This window comes from Chroicocephalus ridibundus, chromosome 8 (genome assembly GCF_963924245.1).
Source record: "Chroicocephalus ridibundus chromosome 8, bChrRid1.1, whole genome shotgun sequence".
Lineage (NCBI taxonomy): Eukaryota > Metazoa > Chordata > Aves > Charadriiformes > Laridae > Chroicocephalus > Chroicocephalus ridibundus.
In genome coordinates, this window is record NC_086291.1 from 55,536,528 (window position 1) to 55,554,119 (window position 17,592).

Consider the following 17,592-nt stretch of genomic DNA (forward strand, 5'->3'; position numbering starts at 1 on the left):
AACCTGTCATTTGTGTTGGTTAGGAAGATCTGTGAAATACCTGCTGTTCTTGTACCACTGGAAATTGTTGTCATACCCAAGACCACCTGAGTCAACAACCTCAAGGTAAAATTGCTCCATCATTATCCCCTGGAAGCAGCCAAAAAGCAGAAGGTAGGGCCTGATTCTCTCTTGCACCCCGGCATAAATCAGGAATGCCTTCACTGAAGTCCCAGGCACTTCACACACTCTAGAGGTGGTACAAGAGAAAGATGAATTAGTCCCTGAGTATTTACCTGCTGTTGATCTAATCCTGAGATGCTGCAGTAAATGGGATATTGCTTTTGACTTACGCAGATGCTGGATCAAGCCTACAGCGATTAACATTCAACACCTGTGCTTCAATCAAGCTACTTTGCTGTAGTAATATCATTTATGCTGAAACTTCTTCTCCTTCAGTCACTGATCTTCAGGCTTATCTGCCTTAGCCTGGTGTAAATCCAGGGTAACCCTGTTCTTATTGGAGTTATTCCTGATCAGCACTGCTTTAAATGAAATCCGAATGTGACCCACAGATGACATCATTTCAGGGCCTTGTAAAGATCAGAGCTATAACACGAGTTCACTGGTATTGATCGCCCCATCTATGCCGACGAGAACAAACAAAGCAACGCGGCTGAGACACTATTGCGTTTTAATTCCTTGACATGGTAAAATCTATTGTGCAGCAGGGTCTTCAACTTTCTGTTTACAGGCATTTTTTCGTGGGGGTGGGAACCACCTACCTCTGTGCTGGCCCATCCTCATGGTTTCTCCTCCAAATCCATAAATCTTCCAAGGGTTGGCACGTAGCGCAGTGGGAGAGATTGATTTGAGCCAGTCTGAGGGATGGAGAACATTTTCCATCCAGGGAGAGAGGAACCAGGCAGGAAAACAATCCTGGCCTTGGGGAACCGTATCTGCTGACAGATGGAGTTGGTCATCCATGTGGACAGCCCATCTTCTAGATGGGAAGATTTTCCTGCAACACCCAGAAAACCCTTTTCCTGAACTGCAGCTCAATGTTACCCCATGTTCACACCCCACCAGGGGCGGTGCCTTCAGGCCGGGCTGGGCACCCAACGCCACTGCACCTGCTCTGGGTTTTCAGAGCCCATTTCTACCAGCACCTTGCCATGCCAATGGGAAACATGAAGCACCACCCGTGATGAACAGCATGGGACCAAACCCAACGCACCACTGCGCAGCTGGAGCAAAGTGGACCCTTGTCCAAAATAGACTTTCACCAGTGCTTGGTTGCGTCTTGAAGGTCACCGATGAAGTCAGGCAAGGAGAAGCCAGTGTCTGCCACCTCGTTGGGCCTCCTGGGCATGTTCACACCTCCGACCTTGGAACCCCTCAGGAAATCATCCCACTAGAGGGCACTGGGAGTCGATTTTCCATCCCCTCCTCTTAGTTTCTGCTCTTTATTTGAGTTTCTCCTTGCTTAGCGTTCTCCCCACCTCTCCCTCCTCTTTGCTGGCCAGCTCAGACTGTTTAAATTGGAAATTATTTGTATTACTGTCTGTAAATAATAGATGAGGGAGTGAAGTGGAGTTGGTGTCCCTTCCATAAACTCCTCCTCACTTTAATTAGTGCGAAACAGCCTGGTGAGAATGCGAGCTGCCTTGATGCTGGTAATTAAAATTGAAACCACTGAAAAGCTGCTCTATTTTTTATCGGAGCTGCTGTTCGGAGCCGGGAGCCTGCGGACGGCTCTGCAGTAAAGAGTGATAATGAAGGTGTGAATTCCCGGGGGGAGGAGGGGCAGCTGTAGCGATGGCTGAACTTACACCAGATGAAAATGCAGGAGCAATTAGAGGTGGCTGTGTACAAGCTGGGCATCGGAGATTAGTTGGCACCTTGGGAACATGGCAGGGAGGGACAGGGAAGGGGGAGGGATTATTTTTTTTTTCCTTTTTGAAAAATTTTAATAACAAAAAAAAAAAAGGGCAGGGGAAAATGGTTGGTAACTTGAGACAATTCCTGCCTGGCTCCGCTGGCCTGCCTGAGGAAGAGACAGGAGCGATGGTGGGAGACGGGGCTGCAGTACAGAGCAGGTGGGATAGGAGACAACAGGGCTTCTCGCATTGGGGAACGGCAGCACTGGCCACACTGGGTTTTTTGGCAGCTCCACGGCTGCCCTTGCAGCAAAGGCACGGGCTCGTGGCAGCCGCTGGGTGTGCTGCTACTGAATGTGAGCTGCCTGTGTCTGAATTTCTCTGTTGCTCCTGCCCACAGGACTGATCCCAAGATAAGTGGTGTCCATGGAAGGCTTCCTCTCGTCTTCCATTATGCTTCGGATAGACCCCATCCCTGAAAAACCGTTAACTTGGGTATCTGAGGGCGATGGCAACAGTGACGGGAGATGGAAAAGGGCAGGCAGAGGCCTTTGTTATTCCTGTCCAAGGAGGAGTTTGGGAAGAGCTGCTCTAAGTAATCAGATGTTGTTATTAATTGCTTCCTGCCCTGGCGCGTTCATCCTAGTGTGGGCTCCACCAAAAAGCAGCAGCAAAGATGTCAGATAACGCAATGTACTCGGTCAGAGCGGCGAGCCTGCAAAATCCTCTTCTGGGTCCAGCCACCTTGCAAGGAGAACACTCCCTGTGAAAAAAAAGCACGTGAGAGAGCGGTGCTTTGCGGGAAGTGGAGCTCCTCCATCCTGTGGGGCCCACTGGGAGTTGATGGGCACCTCCACCCAAAGGGCACCTCGTTCCACCCTGGCTCATTAGCCGCCCAGACGCTGGGGAGCACCTGGAGGTACCAGATTGTCTTAATTTAGATTGAAGAGAAGTTTTGTAGAAAGGAAGTTAAAGAGACTGTAAATAACCTACCCTGAATCAGTTGTGGTTTCAGAGGGTCAGTTGTTGGGTGCTCCTTGGATCTTGAGTTGCTTCCGGAGGCTGGAGCTCCATGGCAGGTTATAATGCTGTTCCTGTTGTGAACCTGGGTTTTGAAGTAGGAGAGGCTCAGACTTTCTGCAGGAAGTTTTGATATTGGAACAAAAGGCCAAAATTTAAAAACAGACTATGAAAGGAACAGATTTAATATATCCTGTAATATCATGATTGTGGAAGAGGTGTAAAATAACCTGTGCATTCGTGTTCTCATGCAGTAAAAAAATCAAAAACAGTTGCTTACTTTGAAACACGCAGTTGGACCTTACCAGAATGAAGGATTCTGGTCAGTTTCCGTTTAAAAATTCACACTGATGGATTCCTAGCACACTCCGTGTCTTTGTGGAGTTTGCATTTTCTGGTGAAAAGCTGCTGAGGTCTGGTATCTTTTCTTTATCATTGACTCACAGTAACAAAACGTTTTTACACTTGAAATTTATCACTTGATCTCCTGGCAGAAGAATCTGAGGGAAGATCGAGGGCAAAGGAAGGAGAGCTGAGATACCCACGGGAGGTGCTTTGGTGATTTTGTTTGTTTTTAGTTCATATGATATTCTCAGGAATACGCTGATCCGAGTATAATGGGCTGGCCACAAAGCCGACTAGTGCTTTAGCATATTAGTGAGATCTCGGTGATTCATATTTATTTCCTAGGTCTTCTCTACCTATGAGTTTCTAGGGTTTCGCTGTGACTTCATTTGTAAAGTATGCGCGTCCCTCGGAGAGACTTTGCTAAGCTCTCCAGAGTTTAGAAACTCTGGCAACGTATAAACCCTGGAGATGGGCAAGTTTAGATTCCTGTGGGGCTTAGAGACTCAGAAGAATTGTCTTTTCACTTGTTTTTGGTTTCTTGTAATGAGGCTGTTTTATTTTATTATAAACCGGGCAGGCCTTCCAGTTGGATTAAGCGTTTGTTCACTATTGTATACTTTGTTCAACATTATTTTCTCATTTAATAGGTTCTGTTTTTCTCACCTGTTAGGCACAATATAAAACTGTGATCGAGCAGATTTCAAAACTAAGAGGGAGATTTCTCAAATTTACAGGACACGTTTGTCTATCAACTTGTTTCACACGCTGCTCGTTGGCTATTGCTATTTAAACCAGAAAGAGGGAAAGACAGATTTGTATCTGAGCCATCTTATATACAAATATTTAGGATTCTGAATGTGTTTTGATGCTTTTCCAAAGATTTTTTTGAAGATAACTGAGCTCTCAATATGTTAGGAGGAAAAAAATACCTCTTTAGAAATGCTTATTTCCTTTACTGAAAGTTAGGAAATTCCCAGGGAAAAAAAAAGCTTATTAGGATAGAACTAAGTTAGAAGATAAATTGAAATCCTTTGATTGAAAGTAATGTTATTAAAAAGTTTTAATTATTGAGAAGAAAATGTAGGAAAGGCACTCAGAGCTAACATAAAAATGATTGGAAACTGGTAATTAAAACAAAATGCTTGGAAATTAAACATCACAAAATATGAAAATGCAAACTTGGCTCTGATTCATTGCAACACTTAGAACCTGGGATTGCTATTAAATTGTGGATGGTTGATTTGAATTCTGCGGGTCTGTGTTGATACTGAAAGTTGGGCAAACGCTGCAGCACTTCGCTGACCGAGGCCCGTCCTTATCCTCCCCTTTCCCTTCTCTCATCCTCCTCCATTTAGATTTCTACTCTAAAGCAAAACTTCTTGCTCTCTCAGAGAGTACCTGGATGCTACCTTCCCTAGGTGTTTTTAAAACTCATCAGTTCTACCCTTTCAACTATTTTAGGCTTTATTTTGCAGTCCCGATACAATCACTTTAAGTGAAGAGCGGTGTCTCTCTGTAGAGCACCAATTTCTCCTCAACAAAGGTTGCTTTCCTCAAGTGGCAGCCTGTGGATTTCTACACGAACATCTCCAGAACATCCTTGGGATCTTCCAGGATCAGGTCTGCGTTTCCTCAGGAACTCTTCACCAGGCAGGTGGCATCAGACAGTCGGTTCCTGTGGTCAGCGAGCTGGCTGGGGAGGCTGCATCGCCGAAATACGATAAGGAGCCCTGCAGTAGGTATGAAGTACCGGCATGCTCCCGTTGACATTTTTTGTACCAGGAAAGCCACCACCACTCTGATAGTCATAGCCAGACAAGACCCATCCAGCCATCTTTTCCTATTAACATGTTGTGGGGTTTTTTTAAATCATTACATTTTCTACGTTACCAGAGCAGTGAATGTCAACTTGACGCCATCCTCTGATGGAAAGACTGCCTTGTCCCTGCCTTGGGAACATCTAGGGGAAACACCCCCAGCCCCACACAGGACAGCCGTGTCTCCCCACAACCCTCTTCACCCACGACGATCTTTCCCAAGAGAGGCCAAGAGAGAGCAATCTTAGACTTGGAGGAAGGTAATTTGAATTGGATGCGAAGTTGTTACTAATTTGATGTTTATCCAATAACAAGGACTTTGCAAAACCCCTTACCTTTTCATGAGCCTCAGGTAACACTGTCAATTCATAATTGCTATGATCCCTTTATCCTGTGGTTTAATAAATAATTTACCTAAATTATTAAAATGAAAATTTCAACATTATTAAAAATTAACCAGGCTAAATGAGCAAACAGTAAATAGTGCTGGGCTTGTCCTGCGTGACAGGAGTCCGCGGCTTTTATTGTCTTTTTCCCAGGCGCAGAGGGGACGTTCCCCCCTCCCCCTCTCCCTCCCTCCCGGGCTCCACTTTCGCCGCTTGACTCTTGTCTTTCACAAACTCCTCTCCCTGATAGTAGTTTTCTTCACAGCCTGTTCTTTCCTCTCCTGTGTCGTCTTCTCCACTCTTGGCTTACTCTTCCTTCCCATGAACCCTCTCCTTCCCTGCACCAGCCATCCATCTCCTCCCCGCGCATTACATTCTGCACACATATGTAGCACAAGATGCCTGGCGGGCCTTTTTGTGCTCCCCCTCTTTGATCCGTGGCTGGCAATCCCATCTGATGCCAGGAAGACATAGATCCAGGAGAACACGCGATCGCCAAAGAGCCGAGAGTTTGTCAGGTCTATCAGGATACGGGGCTGCTGCCATTCATGAAAAATTTATTAAAATCTGACTGCTCTTAAAGGATCGCAGCGCTGTCATTGTTAATTGAAACGTTCGGTTTGCCCAAAATGAGGTGCTCCATCTTTCAAGCTGTATCTCTTGCCAGATTTTTTTTTTCTTCTCTGTAATTCCTGCTGAACTGCTCCTTCTGCTGTTTTCTGGCAGAATTCCTCATTGACTTAAAAGGGTTCCCCCCCCACTCCCCGCTCCAGGCTTCATCCCATCCATTTTCCCCTTCAGCACATGGGAGTCCTGGAAATGGTCTTTCCTGCTGCCTGGCGTTTTTCACCCGGAACGCTGGCACCAGCGCAGACCTCAAGGCGCACAGCTGATCCTTTCCTGCAGACCTGGGAGAATTGGGCACCCGGATCCCACTGGGTTTTGGTGAGAGTTTAGCCCCTACGGAAACGCCGGCAAGCCTGTCCCTCCCTTCTGCGGGGTGCCCATAACTCCATTAAGCATCCCCTGCAGATATCTGGGCACTGACAGGCAGATGTGGGCTTCTTAATGTGCTCTAATAACACTCTTCTTTTCTTTCTGCTGCTAAGAGACCACCACGTGAGCGAGGGCAACATTCGCAACCGAGATTTAGCTCTGCAGACAGAGAGGTCCCTTCCTGTCCCTCTCTGAGCAGCCCTTGGGTAGGACCCAGCACTGTCACAGCTCTGCTTGGGATGGAAAGCAAAGAAAAATGTCACCTGCAAGCAAAAGCAGGGGTGGTGGGAGCCAGAAGGATGGCTCGGGTGGAACATGTCCAGGAGACCCTACCTCGAGTGCCTGCTCTTATAGTACACCCCGTGAGGTGAAGCCCTGAAGGGCCGGTCGAAGTGAAGGCAAATGGATGTGCTAAGGCAGTGGTGAGTCCAGAGCCTATAAAACACGGGAGCTGTGTCCGTGGGGAACGTGGCGGTTATTGACTGCGCTGTCACATGGCACGGCCCTTTCCTTCCACAGTCGAGGTTGGTATCTGAATTACTTTGGATTTTAACCACAATTAAAGAGCTAATCAAGGTCAACAGCTCCTTTCAAATACAGTTTAGTACAAAATCCTAATGCAGGAATTACACAAATTGATATTGTCAATATAATGGATTCAAACCAATTGTGCTAAACAAGGTTGTATCAAGTCTGTGCTCTGTATTAGGTGAGGGCTAATTCTGTCTAGCAGCAGTGGAGGTGAACAGAAAAACAGATACATCAAGCCTTCCAGTTCGGATTTATTACTGAGGTGTTTTTTACCCCTCTCAAAGAATTCATTAGTCTAAGAAAACAGTGCAGTTCCAAGGATTTTGTTCCATTCAGAAGGCAGAAGGAGCAAAATTGAACCCATACAATGTATTGGTCTAACATATAGGAGATACAAGGTAGGAACTTGTCAAGAGAAATGATGAGCCTAGAGAATAAATCTAAGCAGCAGTCTTGTGAAAAATTGTGGTGATAAAAGACTCTGCTCTGTATTGCACTACTTGAGACATCCTAAAGTATCCAAGACACCAGACATAGCTGGAAGGTGTGACAAGAGACCTGTAGAAAAGCCATGCTTTTCCAGCATGGCAGATACTCTAGAGCATCTCAAATGGCCTCTTAAGAGATCTAACCCTCTCACATCAGACGACATCTCGGCAGTGAAGGTAGCCTCTTATTTGCTTTTCCTCTGAGGTGCTTCAGGGTTTCACCACCAGCACCAGTTGCTTTGACATCCCAGGTGGTCCCTCTCCAGTAAGTGTGAGCATTACTGCTCCTGTTAGGCATAGAGATTTAGAGACACATCCACGGTCGCTCAGTGAAACAGTGATGTTATTTTTTTCTGTGTTGTTTCCCATCCAGTTTCCAATATTTCTGCTTTGATGGGGTTTCTGGGAGGGCAGACCGGCTTTCTTTTTTAGTTGAAGCTAAGGGCACCCCCAAAGTGGCAAGGCCTAAGACGAGAGGAAGGCTTTCTCCAGGGAATGTGGGACACTCAGGACTGCAGGGCATTGCTGCTTGGCAGTGGAGAGCTGCAGATGGTCGAGCTCCTGGAGACGGGAAGCCCCATGGGTCTGTCCACGCAACTGTCGGAAGAGCCCATGGGACCAGCCCTCATGGTGCCCTTTCCTCTTGGCAGCACAAAGACCCGATACCACGGGCAAAGGGCAAAGACCACACTGCGTTAATTGCTATTCATGGGGAAGAGACAACCCCTGTCCAAAGAACTACCGGTGTGAAGGGCATGTTGTTGAGGGTTGAGAAAGTGGCACCTGGTGAAGAATCAACCTAGTTCAGGAGCTGAAGGTGGTGCCTTCACCCCTGCAGGTAACAGGGTTAGATCCAACCTAAAAGTTTCTTCCCAGCTTTGCAGACATGAGCTTGTTCCTTCCCTTCATCTCAGCATCCACTTTTTTGATTCCTCTCCTCAGGGCAAACACGTGGCATGACCCCAGCCCTTGTTCCCATCCTCCAACCTTTCCGGGGTCCGTGTGAAAGAAGCTAAATGGGGACATGAAGGTGGTAATGGAGTGGAAGCAGAGCAAGGAAAGCTTCGCTGATGGATTATTAGGCACTGTCAAAGTTTCAGCAGAGTGGAAAACTTGGAGGCTGGAGTGAGTAGTAACCCATGAAAAATCACCTCTTCCTTTTCCTGTTCATGGCAGGGCAGCGTGTCCAGATCAAAGCCACCCGTCACCGCTCGGCCTCAGTTGCACAATTTACGAGGCGCTGGGGCACCAGCCCATTAACAGCCCTGGTAATTCATTGCAAGGGCAACAGGAGGTGTAAATCCCCTCCCCTCCAAACTTACACATTTACCTAATTGTCCCCCAATTGCTGGACCTGGACATCGGAGGGGGTGATGTTATGAATGAGGAGGGCCACAAGAACAACGGGGAAGGAGAGGAGGCTGAGGAGAGTCTGAGGTGGTCAGCGTGGGTGGGAGAGGCATGACCCAGGAGGCAGACCCTCCTTCCTTTGCACCCATTAAGTAGCAGAAAATCTCATTGGTTTTAATTGCATTTTGACCTTCCGGAGCTCCTCTCGGCTGTTTCCCTTGGGATCGGAGTTGGAGAAGGAGCATGCTTCGTGCACATGGGCAGCTGGGAGGCCTCCGCAGTTTTCCAGGTTTGTGAGAGGTTGTGCTCTACACGCTTGGCAGTCCCTGCTGCCGGCAGCTGGTTCAGCATCGTTGATGGCAGCAGGTAACACAAGCTAAGGGGAGATATGGGGTCCCGACATGCTTTGGGACCTCAAGATCTAGCAGTGCTTAGGTAGATAACATTCATTTACCACTCCGTCACTTTACTGGTGGTCCTCAGGCATACTGTCTTCTCTTACGGTCCTCTGCAACATGCCCACACTCAGAAATAGCTTTGCAGAAAACACGTTCTTTGTTGTTCTCCAAAGATAACAAAGGTCAGATTTACTCTTTATTTTCTTGTTTCTGGCTATTTTATCCATTCACTCTCAGTCTCTTTCTCTCTGTCTTTAGCCTCCCCCAGGTCTGCCAGGTCCCCTGTTTGATTTCCTATCACCATTTCTCTCATCGTGCTCTATTTTCCCTGCACCAGTATCTTTCTGCTCTTTTGGGCTTGGCTCTTTCTGGCTTTTGAAAAGTCTCCTTCATTTTGCTCTTCCCTGACTTTGTTCATTCTTCTGGTGTTCCCTGTGTAAATGCTCGACGCTGTAATGTTAGCTAATATTTGATACTGGAAAACTTGCCCTCAGCTGTATGAGGAGGTTTAAAACACTTATATATTTACAAGAAACCTTTGAATGTGAGTTTTCCACTCCCTCAATCTGTACACTAGAACTAAATCCTCATCAGAGGTGCTTGCCTTTAAGAACAGGAGTGGAAATAAACAGGCTCTGAAGCAGAAATGGGCGGCTCACCAGTAGTATTCAGTGAGTGAGATAAGATGGACAGATCAGTGGAGTGTTTTCTTGCAAAAATCTTTCAAACTTCCCTAAAAGACGGCTTTTTAAAATTAATTCCACTGCAGTTCCTTTTGTGTCATTTTTAAGTTACCACTGATCATTTCTTTTTGAAGCCAAACTAGAAGCAGATTTCCATGAGGAATTTCCCTCAGAAACCCATTTTCTTTTTCATACTCCGAAGTTCACAAGAAATACGTCTGATTCCCCACCCGCTGCTTGCCGTGCACGTGACCCCGTGGTGGCGGCGTCAGGCAGACGTGGCTGCAAGACAGGAGAGCACTGGTTTGGCTGAGCAGGGGACAGGGCAGTGACCAGGTAAACGGGGACGAGGACTGAGTGTTTCCTGTTCCTCCTCACAGAGCAAACGCTGGCCCTTAAAGCATGACCAGGAATGAGAATCAGGCAACGATCTTTGGTTAAAAGGTAACCAGAAAGGGGGTAAATGGAGAGAAAGTGCAAATGAGAAGAGACTGGTCGAACCGGGAGAAAGGGGCATTGTTAGAGTAAGAATTTGGAAGGAAACATCTATCAGATTTGGGTTCGCAAATGCTTGTGACTCTTGAAAATGCGATTTAGGCACTTCAGTGCTTTTTAGGTGCAAGAAATTAATTTCTGGTTAAAAGGAAGGAACACAGAAATGTTGCAATTTCACGAACTACTTGTAGGAGAGGAGAGGGAAGTTAGGACACTTTGCCAGACATGACTTACTGGAAAGCAGATCTCCAGGGTCTGTAACCCTGGGAGGACGCAAGAAGGAGATGAGGAAAGGTTTTGATGGCCCATCTGTGTTATTTTCCCAGACAGGAGCCTCGTAAAAGTTCTTGGATTCTGCCATGGGAGTTACAGCCAATTTAGGACTCAGGGTTATGGTTCATTCCCACCTGTAAAGGCAGATGACTCATTTTCACCAATCAGAAGGGAAGAGGAGGGATGAGATGAAGCCCTTCAGCAGACAGTGAGAAATGAAACAGGGCCATGAGATGCCAAACCTTTGATATTGCACAGAAGAGAAGTCCGGCGTGTGAAAGGGCAGAGCTTCCACCAAGTCTTGCAACACATGTGAAATCCATCAGGGTCACCGTTCCCGTGGTGTTCTGTTGTCCGAGCCATAACACGACACCCTACGGAGAGGGAAAGGCATCCTGTGGGCAGGGGGAAGAGCTATCTGTGCTTTTAAGAGGTTGGCTGGGAATTAAGAGAATACTTTATGGTGGTTACACTCTGAATTTATAGTTTCCTCCTCTTGCTTTTTAATGTTCTCCTGCCAAATTACCTACGGTTTGTCCCATAACTTCAAGCTGCCCTGTGGTCTGACATGTCCCAGCACCACCTGGGACACATGAAAGAATAAAAAACAAACAATCTGTCAAAGAAGAGAAGGGCTGCACTGCAAAATGTAGATTCTTTTCTGGACCTAAACCCTAATTGTCCAGACTTTTGGGTCAGGATTTAATAGATCTGCCCTCTCGTGATAAAGCAATGGTGACACTAAGATGCAGATCAGAACTTCCTTATTCCAAAAGTGTGACTTGGGCACCCCGTTTTCATGAAGCTTTTGGCTGTGAAGTTTAGCAAACATCTACTGCCTATTAACTAACCTCTCTGTCTTACCACTTAGAGGTCTGAGCTATTCCGCACACATCTGTTCTCAAGAGATAGAAGAAGGTTCATCACCAGTATCTCCCAGAGCTTCAGAGCACAGTAGGACACCTGCTCAGAGCAGACCTTCTGATTGCTTTCCTGGAGAAGCTAAAATCAGGTCGCGTGTAGCTGCTAATAAAACTTCCGCTGAGAAGCTGCTGGCCATTCATTACTTGGAGGTGAGTAGTTGCCCCAGAGTCAAGGATTTGGGAAACTACATAAAATATTTTTGGAAACCTGGCCATATTCTCTGGATGCCCAGAATCTTGGGTGACTTCTACAGAGCTGTCTAGGGAAACACACTTTCAGAGAGCAGGAAGAGATCTGGGAAACTTAGATGGGAAGGAGGCAAGCGTGCAATAGAGGAGGAGATGTACTGTAACTGTGAGTGGCCACCCATGGTTGCCTCATTTGACTCACAACTGATCTCTTTCAAGAGTAAGCACAAACAGGACATTTGAAAGTGCCTGCTAAGATGATGCCACATCATGTGTGAAAGAGTCCCAAGGCATGATCAGTTCTTTTATTCTCCCCCACTTTCTGACAGCAAAAAGCATTTCCCAGTCATAGATGCTCCTGTCCCAGTCTCTGTGCCATTGTCTGGCCTTCAAAGCAGACCCTCAAAATTAAGGCTGTGTACTCCCCATGGAGAATGTCTTCTTGTAGTAGAGGAGAAGAGAAAATAAAGCTTTCTCCACGGGTGGCACTGTTAACATGACCTTTGTTTCAGAGAGTTAGACAGGGTTTATAACTGCTTGTCTGTGTGTCCTGGGGTCTGCCTATGTCTTTATCTTCATTAAGGTCTTTTCTCATCTCCCAGGCTGTGTCCCCCTCTGTCCCTCTGCAGCTGACCCTTCTCTCCTTCCATCCCTGTGTCTTCCTGGTGGGGAGCACAGGAGCTGAGGCTGCCGTGTGTGGGCTTCCAGCAGAGCAGTTCCCTGCCGCATATGTCCTCACCAGGAGCAGAAATGCAAACCCAGCGGTGGGAATGAGCTGCCTTTTGTCTCAACTGCCCTCCCCAATGCTGTGTTCCCGCAGCTCACCTCAGTGGCTCTAAAACAATTAGGAGGTTTGAAGTTTCACACGCCCCAGCAGATACAGACAGGACAACTCATCTGTTGTTGCAGCCCCAGTGCACAACACTTTGTAATGATGTGGGGAATCCTGAACTTGGCAACCCCTCCTTGACCTGTGCCTGAGCGTAGGGTCATCTCCAATATCCGGGATGGATGCTGGTTGAGCTCATGTACCAGTCTCTTTCAGCTGCAGAGCAGGGAACCCAAGCATCCCGGCGCAGGGCATCACCCGCCAACTCAAGCATTAAACGTTAATCCCAGTAGGACTTTCACTCCTCCGTCTTTGAGGTGGAAGCAGATTAGGAATTTGATCTCCCAAGATTACTGCGGGAAAGTCACCCTTGAATCAGCTCTCTGTAGCTTGTTCGTCTCTTGTCCATCTCCTTGGGGTTTTGACTTTCATTAGAATCTGCTGCCCTTTGGGCTGTTTTTATTTTTGGGTTTTTTTAAGGTTTTTTTCTTTCACCTCCTGGGAGACCTGGAGGGTGCTCAAGTACCTGGATCCCAGGCTGCAAATTTTGGGGAACCCCAGTGGTGTTGAGACCTCCCTCAAAAGCACAGTGCCTACACTGTGGGGCTTCATGGCCAGAGGAGAGCTCAAGGGTCTTGCCAGGACTGTGAGGTGGCTGCAGTTGCAGAGCAGGGAACCATAGGTACCTCCTCCCCATGATTTTTCCTCCTCTGATCCCAGGACTGAGCACCCACAAGGCTCAGCATCAGTGTGAGCAGCATCCTACAGCACCTTTTTCTCCATCCTAAAGTGCAGAGGGAGCAACTAGCCCAGGGAAACAGTGCCCCAGGCGGAGCCCTTCTCCCATCCAAATTCCTACCCTTGCAAGCTCTCTGGAATTCCAGACCATCACCATGGCCTTCACCTCACAAAGGTACTGCAGACCAGTGGAAGGAGAAGTCCTTCCCTGCCTGCCCACTATTTCATGCCCAACATTGTCATGTTGTGTCAAAGCAGCTGGTCGTAAACCAGCCTGCCTCCAACCTGCCTCCAGCGCCTTGGTTTGGTGCTAACCCTACCCGAAAAGCTCTTACGAAGTCAGGTCAGGTCCCCCGCGGGGTGTCCCCAGGTCTTCCTATTGCTATGGGTTGCTGCATGGGTGCAGAAACCCACCAGTCCCGTTCCGGGCCGTGCCCGGCGGGGAGGTGGCAGCGCCGAGCGTGATGCTGTTTAATTCGCGTTGCCGTTCTCCACCGACAGCACCTCTCACAGGGATTGCAGAGTAGCCAGCGTGCCGCGGTTGGATTGAGCAGACAGATTTAATTAAGTTGCGATTTAATTACCTATCAGCATCCCTATTTAATAAAGCTCAGGAGGATTTTAATTTGAAAAAAAAAAAAATAATAATAAATGATATGGCCTGTCACAGAGCAGCGGTTACGGCACCAGGTCCGGGCAGGACAGCGTAGCGGGTGCTGTCCCTGCCCTGCGGGGACAAGGTGGCAGGAGGTGGCTGGGCTCACGCAGAGCCTGCGAGAACTAGCACAGATTGCAGGGGTGACCACGACCCGCCGTGGCAGCCGGCACGAAGCCACGCGCTCAGGGCTCACCACCGAGCGCTCCCGCTCCTGCCTCCGCTTGCTCGTCTCGCCTCTTGCGTGCAGAGATCGAAAGGGACCCATAAGCCTGTGCCCGCTGCCAACAGCCCCGTATTTTCCTGAATATGGTTTGTTATTTTTGCTGTCTGATGAAGCTCTCTGCCTGTGATGGGATGTTGGCTCTTGTCGTGGTTGGCATCTCTCCGGTGTCCCTGTTAGACCGCGAAACCAGGGTGTGAGGGCTGGTTGGGTTTGCTGGTGGGTTTTTTAATATCCCGAGAGAGACCCAGTGGGTTATTTTAACCTGAGGTTTAGTTTTGATTCACTAAGCCGAAGTCAAATTGCAGATGCCCAGCTGTGTGTGACGCCCAGGGCCATCAGGATTTGTGGAGGTTTGGAGAAGACACTTTGCTTTGGCTCCTCTCTGAGCAGCAAGTTAAGATGTCAGCTGAGCATCCGTGCCCAGAGTCTGGGAGAATTTCCACCAAAGAAGATATTTAGCCCCTTTAGCACTTCAGCCACTATCTCTTTCCAAGCTCCTCGCGGTCTCACTCACTTGCACACAACATTCATCTCACCGTTTTGCTGAGGATGTTTCCTAAGGGTTCGATTTTGCTTGAGGTTTTATTTCTTTTGGGCCAGACCCAGCCCTGCAGCAATAAGACGTGGCCGTTATCCCAGGGTGAGACTCTCCAGCTTTGCATGAGCTCGGATGCTGGCCGGGGACCTTCTGGTCTTTGTCACCGGCAGGGACGGGTTTCTTGTTCTGCCATCTGTGTTCATCCTGTTCTCTGTTTTAGAGCTTTTTTTTAACGGAGACTCACCCGGGACCTCTGTGTCTTGCAGGGCCCCATTGCATCTCCCCACTGAGGAGGATGTGTCGACACCAAGTTTAGCACTTCTTGAGCTATGGTCGCTGTAAACACAATGTAAAGGAAGCAGTGTTTCTAAACAAGAAAAATGAAGGAAAGCCCAAACCTTTCCCTAGTCACCAGCATCACACCAGATGAGATCTAGCCTGAGCTCTAAAATACCTCCAAGGGGATCGTATATCCATATGTGCTTCCCACCTGCGCCTGGGACATCACATATGGCTTCCTCAGCTCTTGCTCTGGCCTCTAAAAGACATCTAGATTTGGGGCGCTCACTTTTAGACACCCTTCAGTTAGGGGTGGTGTGTCCCCTTCCCCCATGTCCCCAAAAAAGCCACTTTCCAGTGGGGAAAACCGCCGAGACGGAGAGAAACAGACCTTGATATTTCTATTGTTTCTTGGTAACAGCGCCTGTCCTGAGACCCCAGGCCTGACAGATTGACATAACAGGTTAATAAGTGCTTTCCACTTCTCCTAAAGGCTAATTAAATATTAATCCACTTGGTGAGGTCAGCAAAAATAACAAACAATTGGCAGAGTGAAATTCGTTTAATTAATTCTCCTGTGGAGGTTTTTCAAGCATCTTCCTCCCCTGACACACCACTGCCCCGGCTGTGGTAACCTGCAGTGAAATCAGGCCTTATTGGTTCTGGGCCTGCTTTTCTCAGATATTTAATTTTGCTTCTTTTGTTGTTGTTGTTGTTGTTGTTGTTTTTTAGCTTCTGAATGCTTGTCAGGTATTGCCCGGGGCCCTAAGCACAGAGGTGAGAGGAGAAGAGAAAGAAGGGAACGCAGAAATGGGGTGCAAAGATGAGGAAGAAGAGGCGGACAAAGCCTTCTTAGAAGGCTCAGACCTTCAGCTGCCAAAGGTATGACATACTCTTAGTCTTTGCAAAATGAAACTCAGGCAGGTTTTTTTATATTCGTTTTATTGCTGGAAATATCAAGAAATTGGTGTCTGTCTTATTTCTAGGCAAAAACTCCTTGCAGAGACTAGCGGGGTCTGGTAGCAATCTGGGCTGCCAGTGGAAGCAGCTGTCCCACCATGGTCTCAGTTACCTTCATGTGGATTAGTGGTTTCTGCAACAAATAGGTGGAGTTTGCAAGTAAAAGTACCAGCAAATCCAGAACATGCAGGGACTCAGCCCTGGTACCCGCAGTGGCATCCCCAGCACCCTGTACCCTCCAGGACTCCCAAGCCAAGCAGTCTGTCCCTTGCTTCCTCGTCATCCTCTCCAGGAGGGAAGGGGAGACCCTCTGTGCCTCCGGCTCTTGCATGAACCTCTTCATGCAGCCACACACTTGAGCATCTTTCCTGTTTTCACTATCAGTTCCCTTAAGGATAACTGCAACAGGATGCCTTGAACATCCTTTTTGGTGGCCAGCTTGGTCTTCCACCAGAACAAGTTGACTTCCAGTGTAATGAAATTCATCTGACTAACGATCCCTGTTCTAGCAGTCCTACAGCAAGACCCCATTTGCTTTGGTAATGTCTCCATTAAAGCACATCCTTGCATGGCAGGGGATGCCAAGGGTTGCTCTGGAGACAGTGCTCTTGCGGTCTTCTGTGCCCACCATCCTCAACGTGAGCGTGTAACCGGCTTGCTCAGTGTTATTCTACTCAATTCCAAAGAAACTCTATGGAAGTGCTGCCCGTTGGTGTCCAGCTCCGTTATGAAGGTTTCTGGATGCGGCACCTCGCTGCACTCCAGCAGTGACGAAAGGAACACCGCAATTGTGTTTGGGCACTCGTCCCTCCACACCACAACTGACATAGACGTAGCAGCGGGGAACAGGCGAGGAAGACTGGGAATGTCTCCTGCCTCTGCCAGAGGACAGACCCATTACAGAAATAATTTCTTGAGTGACCCCTGCCTCCTCTTGTCGCCAGCTTCGCACTGCAGCGTGCCCTGCATGCTGAGCAGCAGCACAGTGCTTGGGGCATCCGTCGCTGCAGAAACTGCACACTGGGTGCCCCTTAGCCGTCGTGGGGATGACCTGGGGTACAAGGGTGGGGGAAAGTCATTTCAGCATTTAGGTGCCTTTCTTACAGCTGTAATCTTGCGAAAAGGAAGGAAAGGGGTGATGCAGAAGACAGCGCGACTGGGGAGCAAGGAACAACCCCGCGAAGGAAAGCAGAGCCTAATTGCCTCTAAAATAGAGAAACAAATAACAGAAACCTCCCAAGGAAGGGGATTCAGAAAAAAAAGTCTTCCTACACATTGGGTCTGTCTCCAGCCGTTGCTATAAGCATCTGCGTGTCTGGAGGATGGGTGTCCCCGTGGACACTCCATGGCTGAGTTCCCTGCTCCCTGATCTGCAGCCCAAGCTCACCTTTCAGCGTGACAGGGGAAGCGTCTCTGGGCATGGAGCCCGCCAGGCATCAGCCCAGACTTGGAGAGAACTGAGGGAGAGTGGGGAAACTTTCTCCAGGTTACTGCTTTAGTTCCGCATTAATTTTTTATTTATCTGAAAGTGGCACTGGAAGGGTTTTCAAAGTGAGTCTAAAGTAATTAGGCGCTCCTGCTGATGGATTGCGCTGGAGAGACATGTGGATT

General features: G+C 48.1%; 1 protein-coding gene across 6 annotated transcripts in view; it reads left to right on the forward strand.

Moving 5' to 3' along the window:
- LOC134520106 (uncharacterized) overlaps positions 1-17,592 on the forward strand; it is a 68,854-nt gene that overhangs the window by 15,107 nt on the left and 36,155 nt on the right. For 5 of the 6 annotated variants that reach the window (XR_010072360.1, XR_010072361.1, XM_063345084.1 and 2 more), the window contains 3 exons: positions 8,388-8,570; positions 11,516-11,717; positions 15,754-15,903. Coding sequence is in view for 4 of the 6 variants with exons in the window: in XM_063345084.1 (XP_063201154.1) it covers positions 8,470-8,570; positions 11,516-11,717; positions 15,754-15,903 (453 nt within the window). In the remaining 2 variants the exon portion in view is untranslated. Of the gene's footprint in view, positions 1-8,146; positions 8,284-8,387; positions 8,571-11,515; positions 11,718-15,753; positions 15,904-17,592 lie in introns of those variants that run through there. The other variant, XM_063345087.1, reaches the window with a different exon arrangement.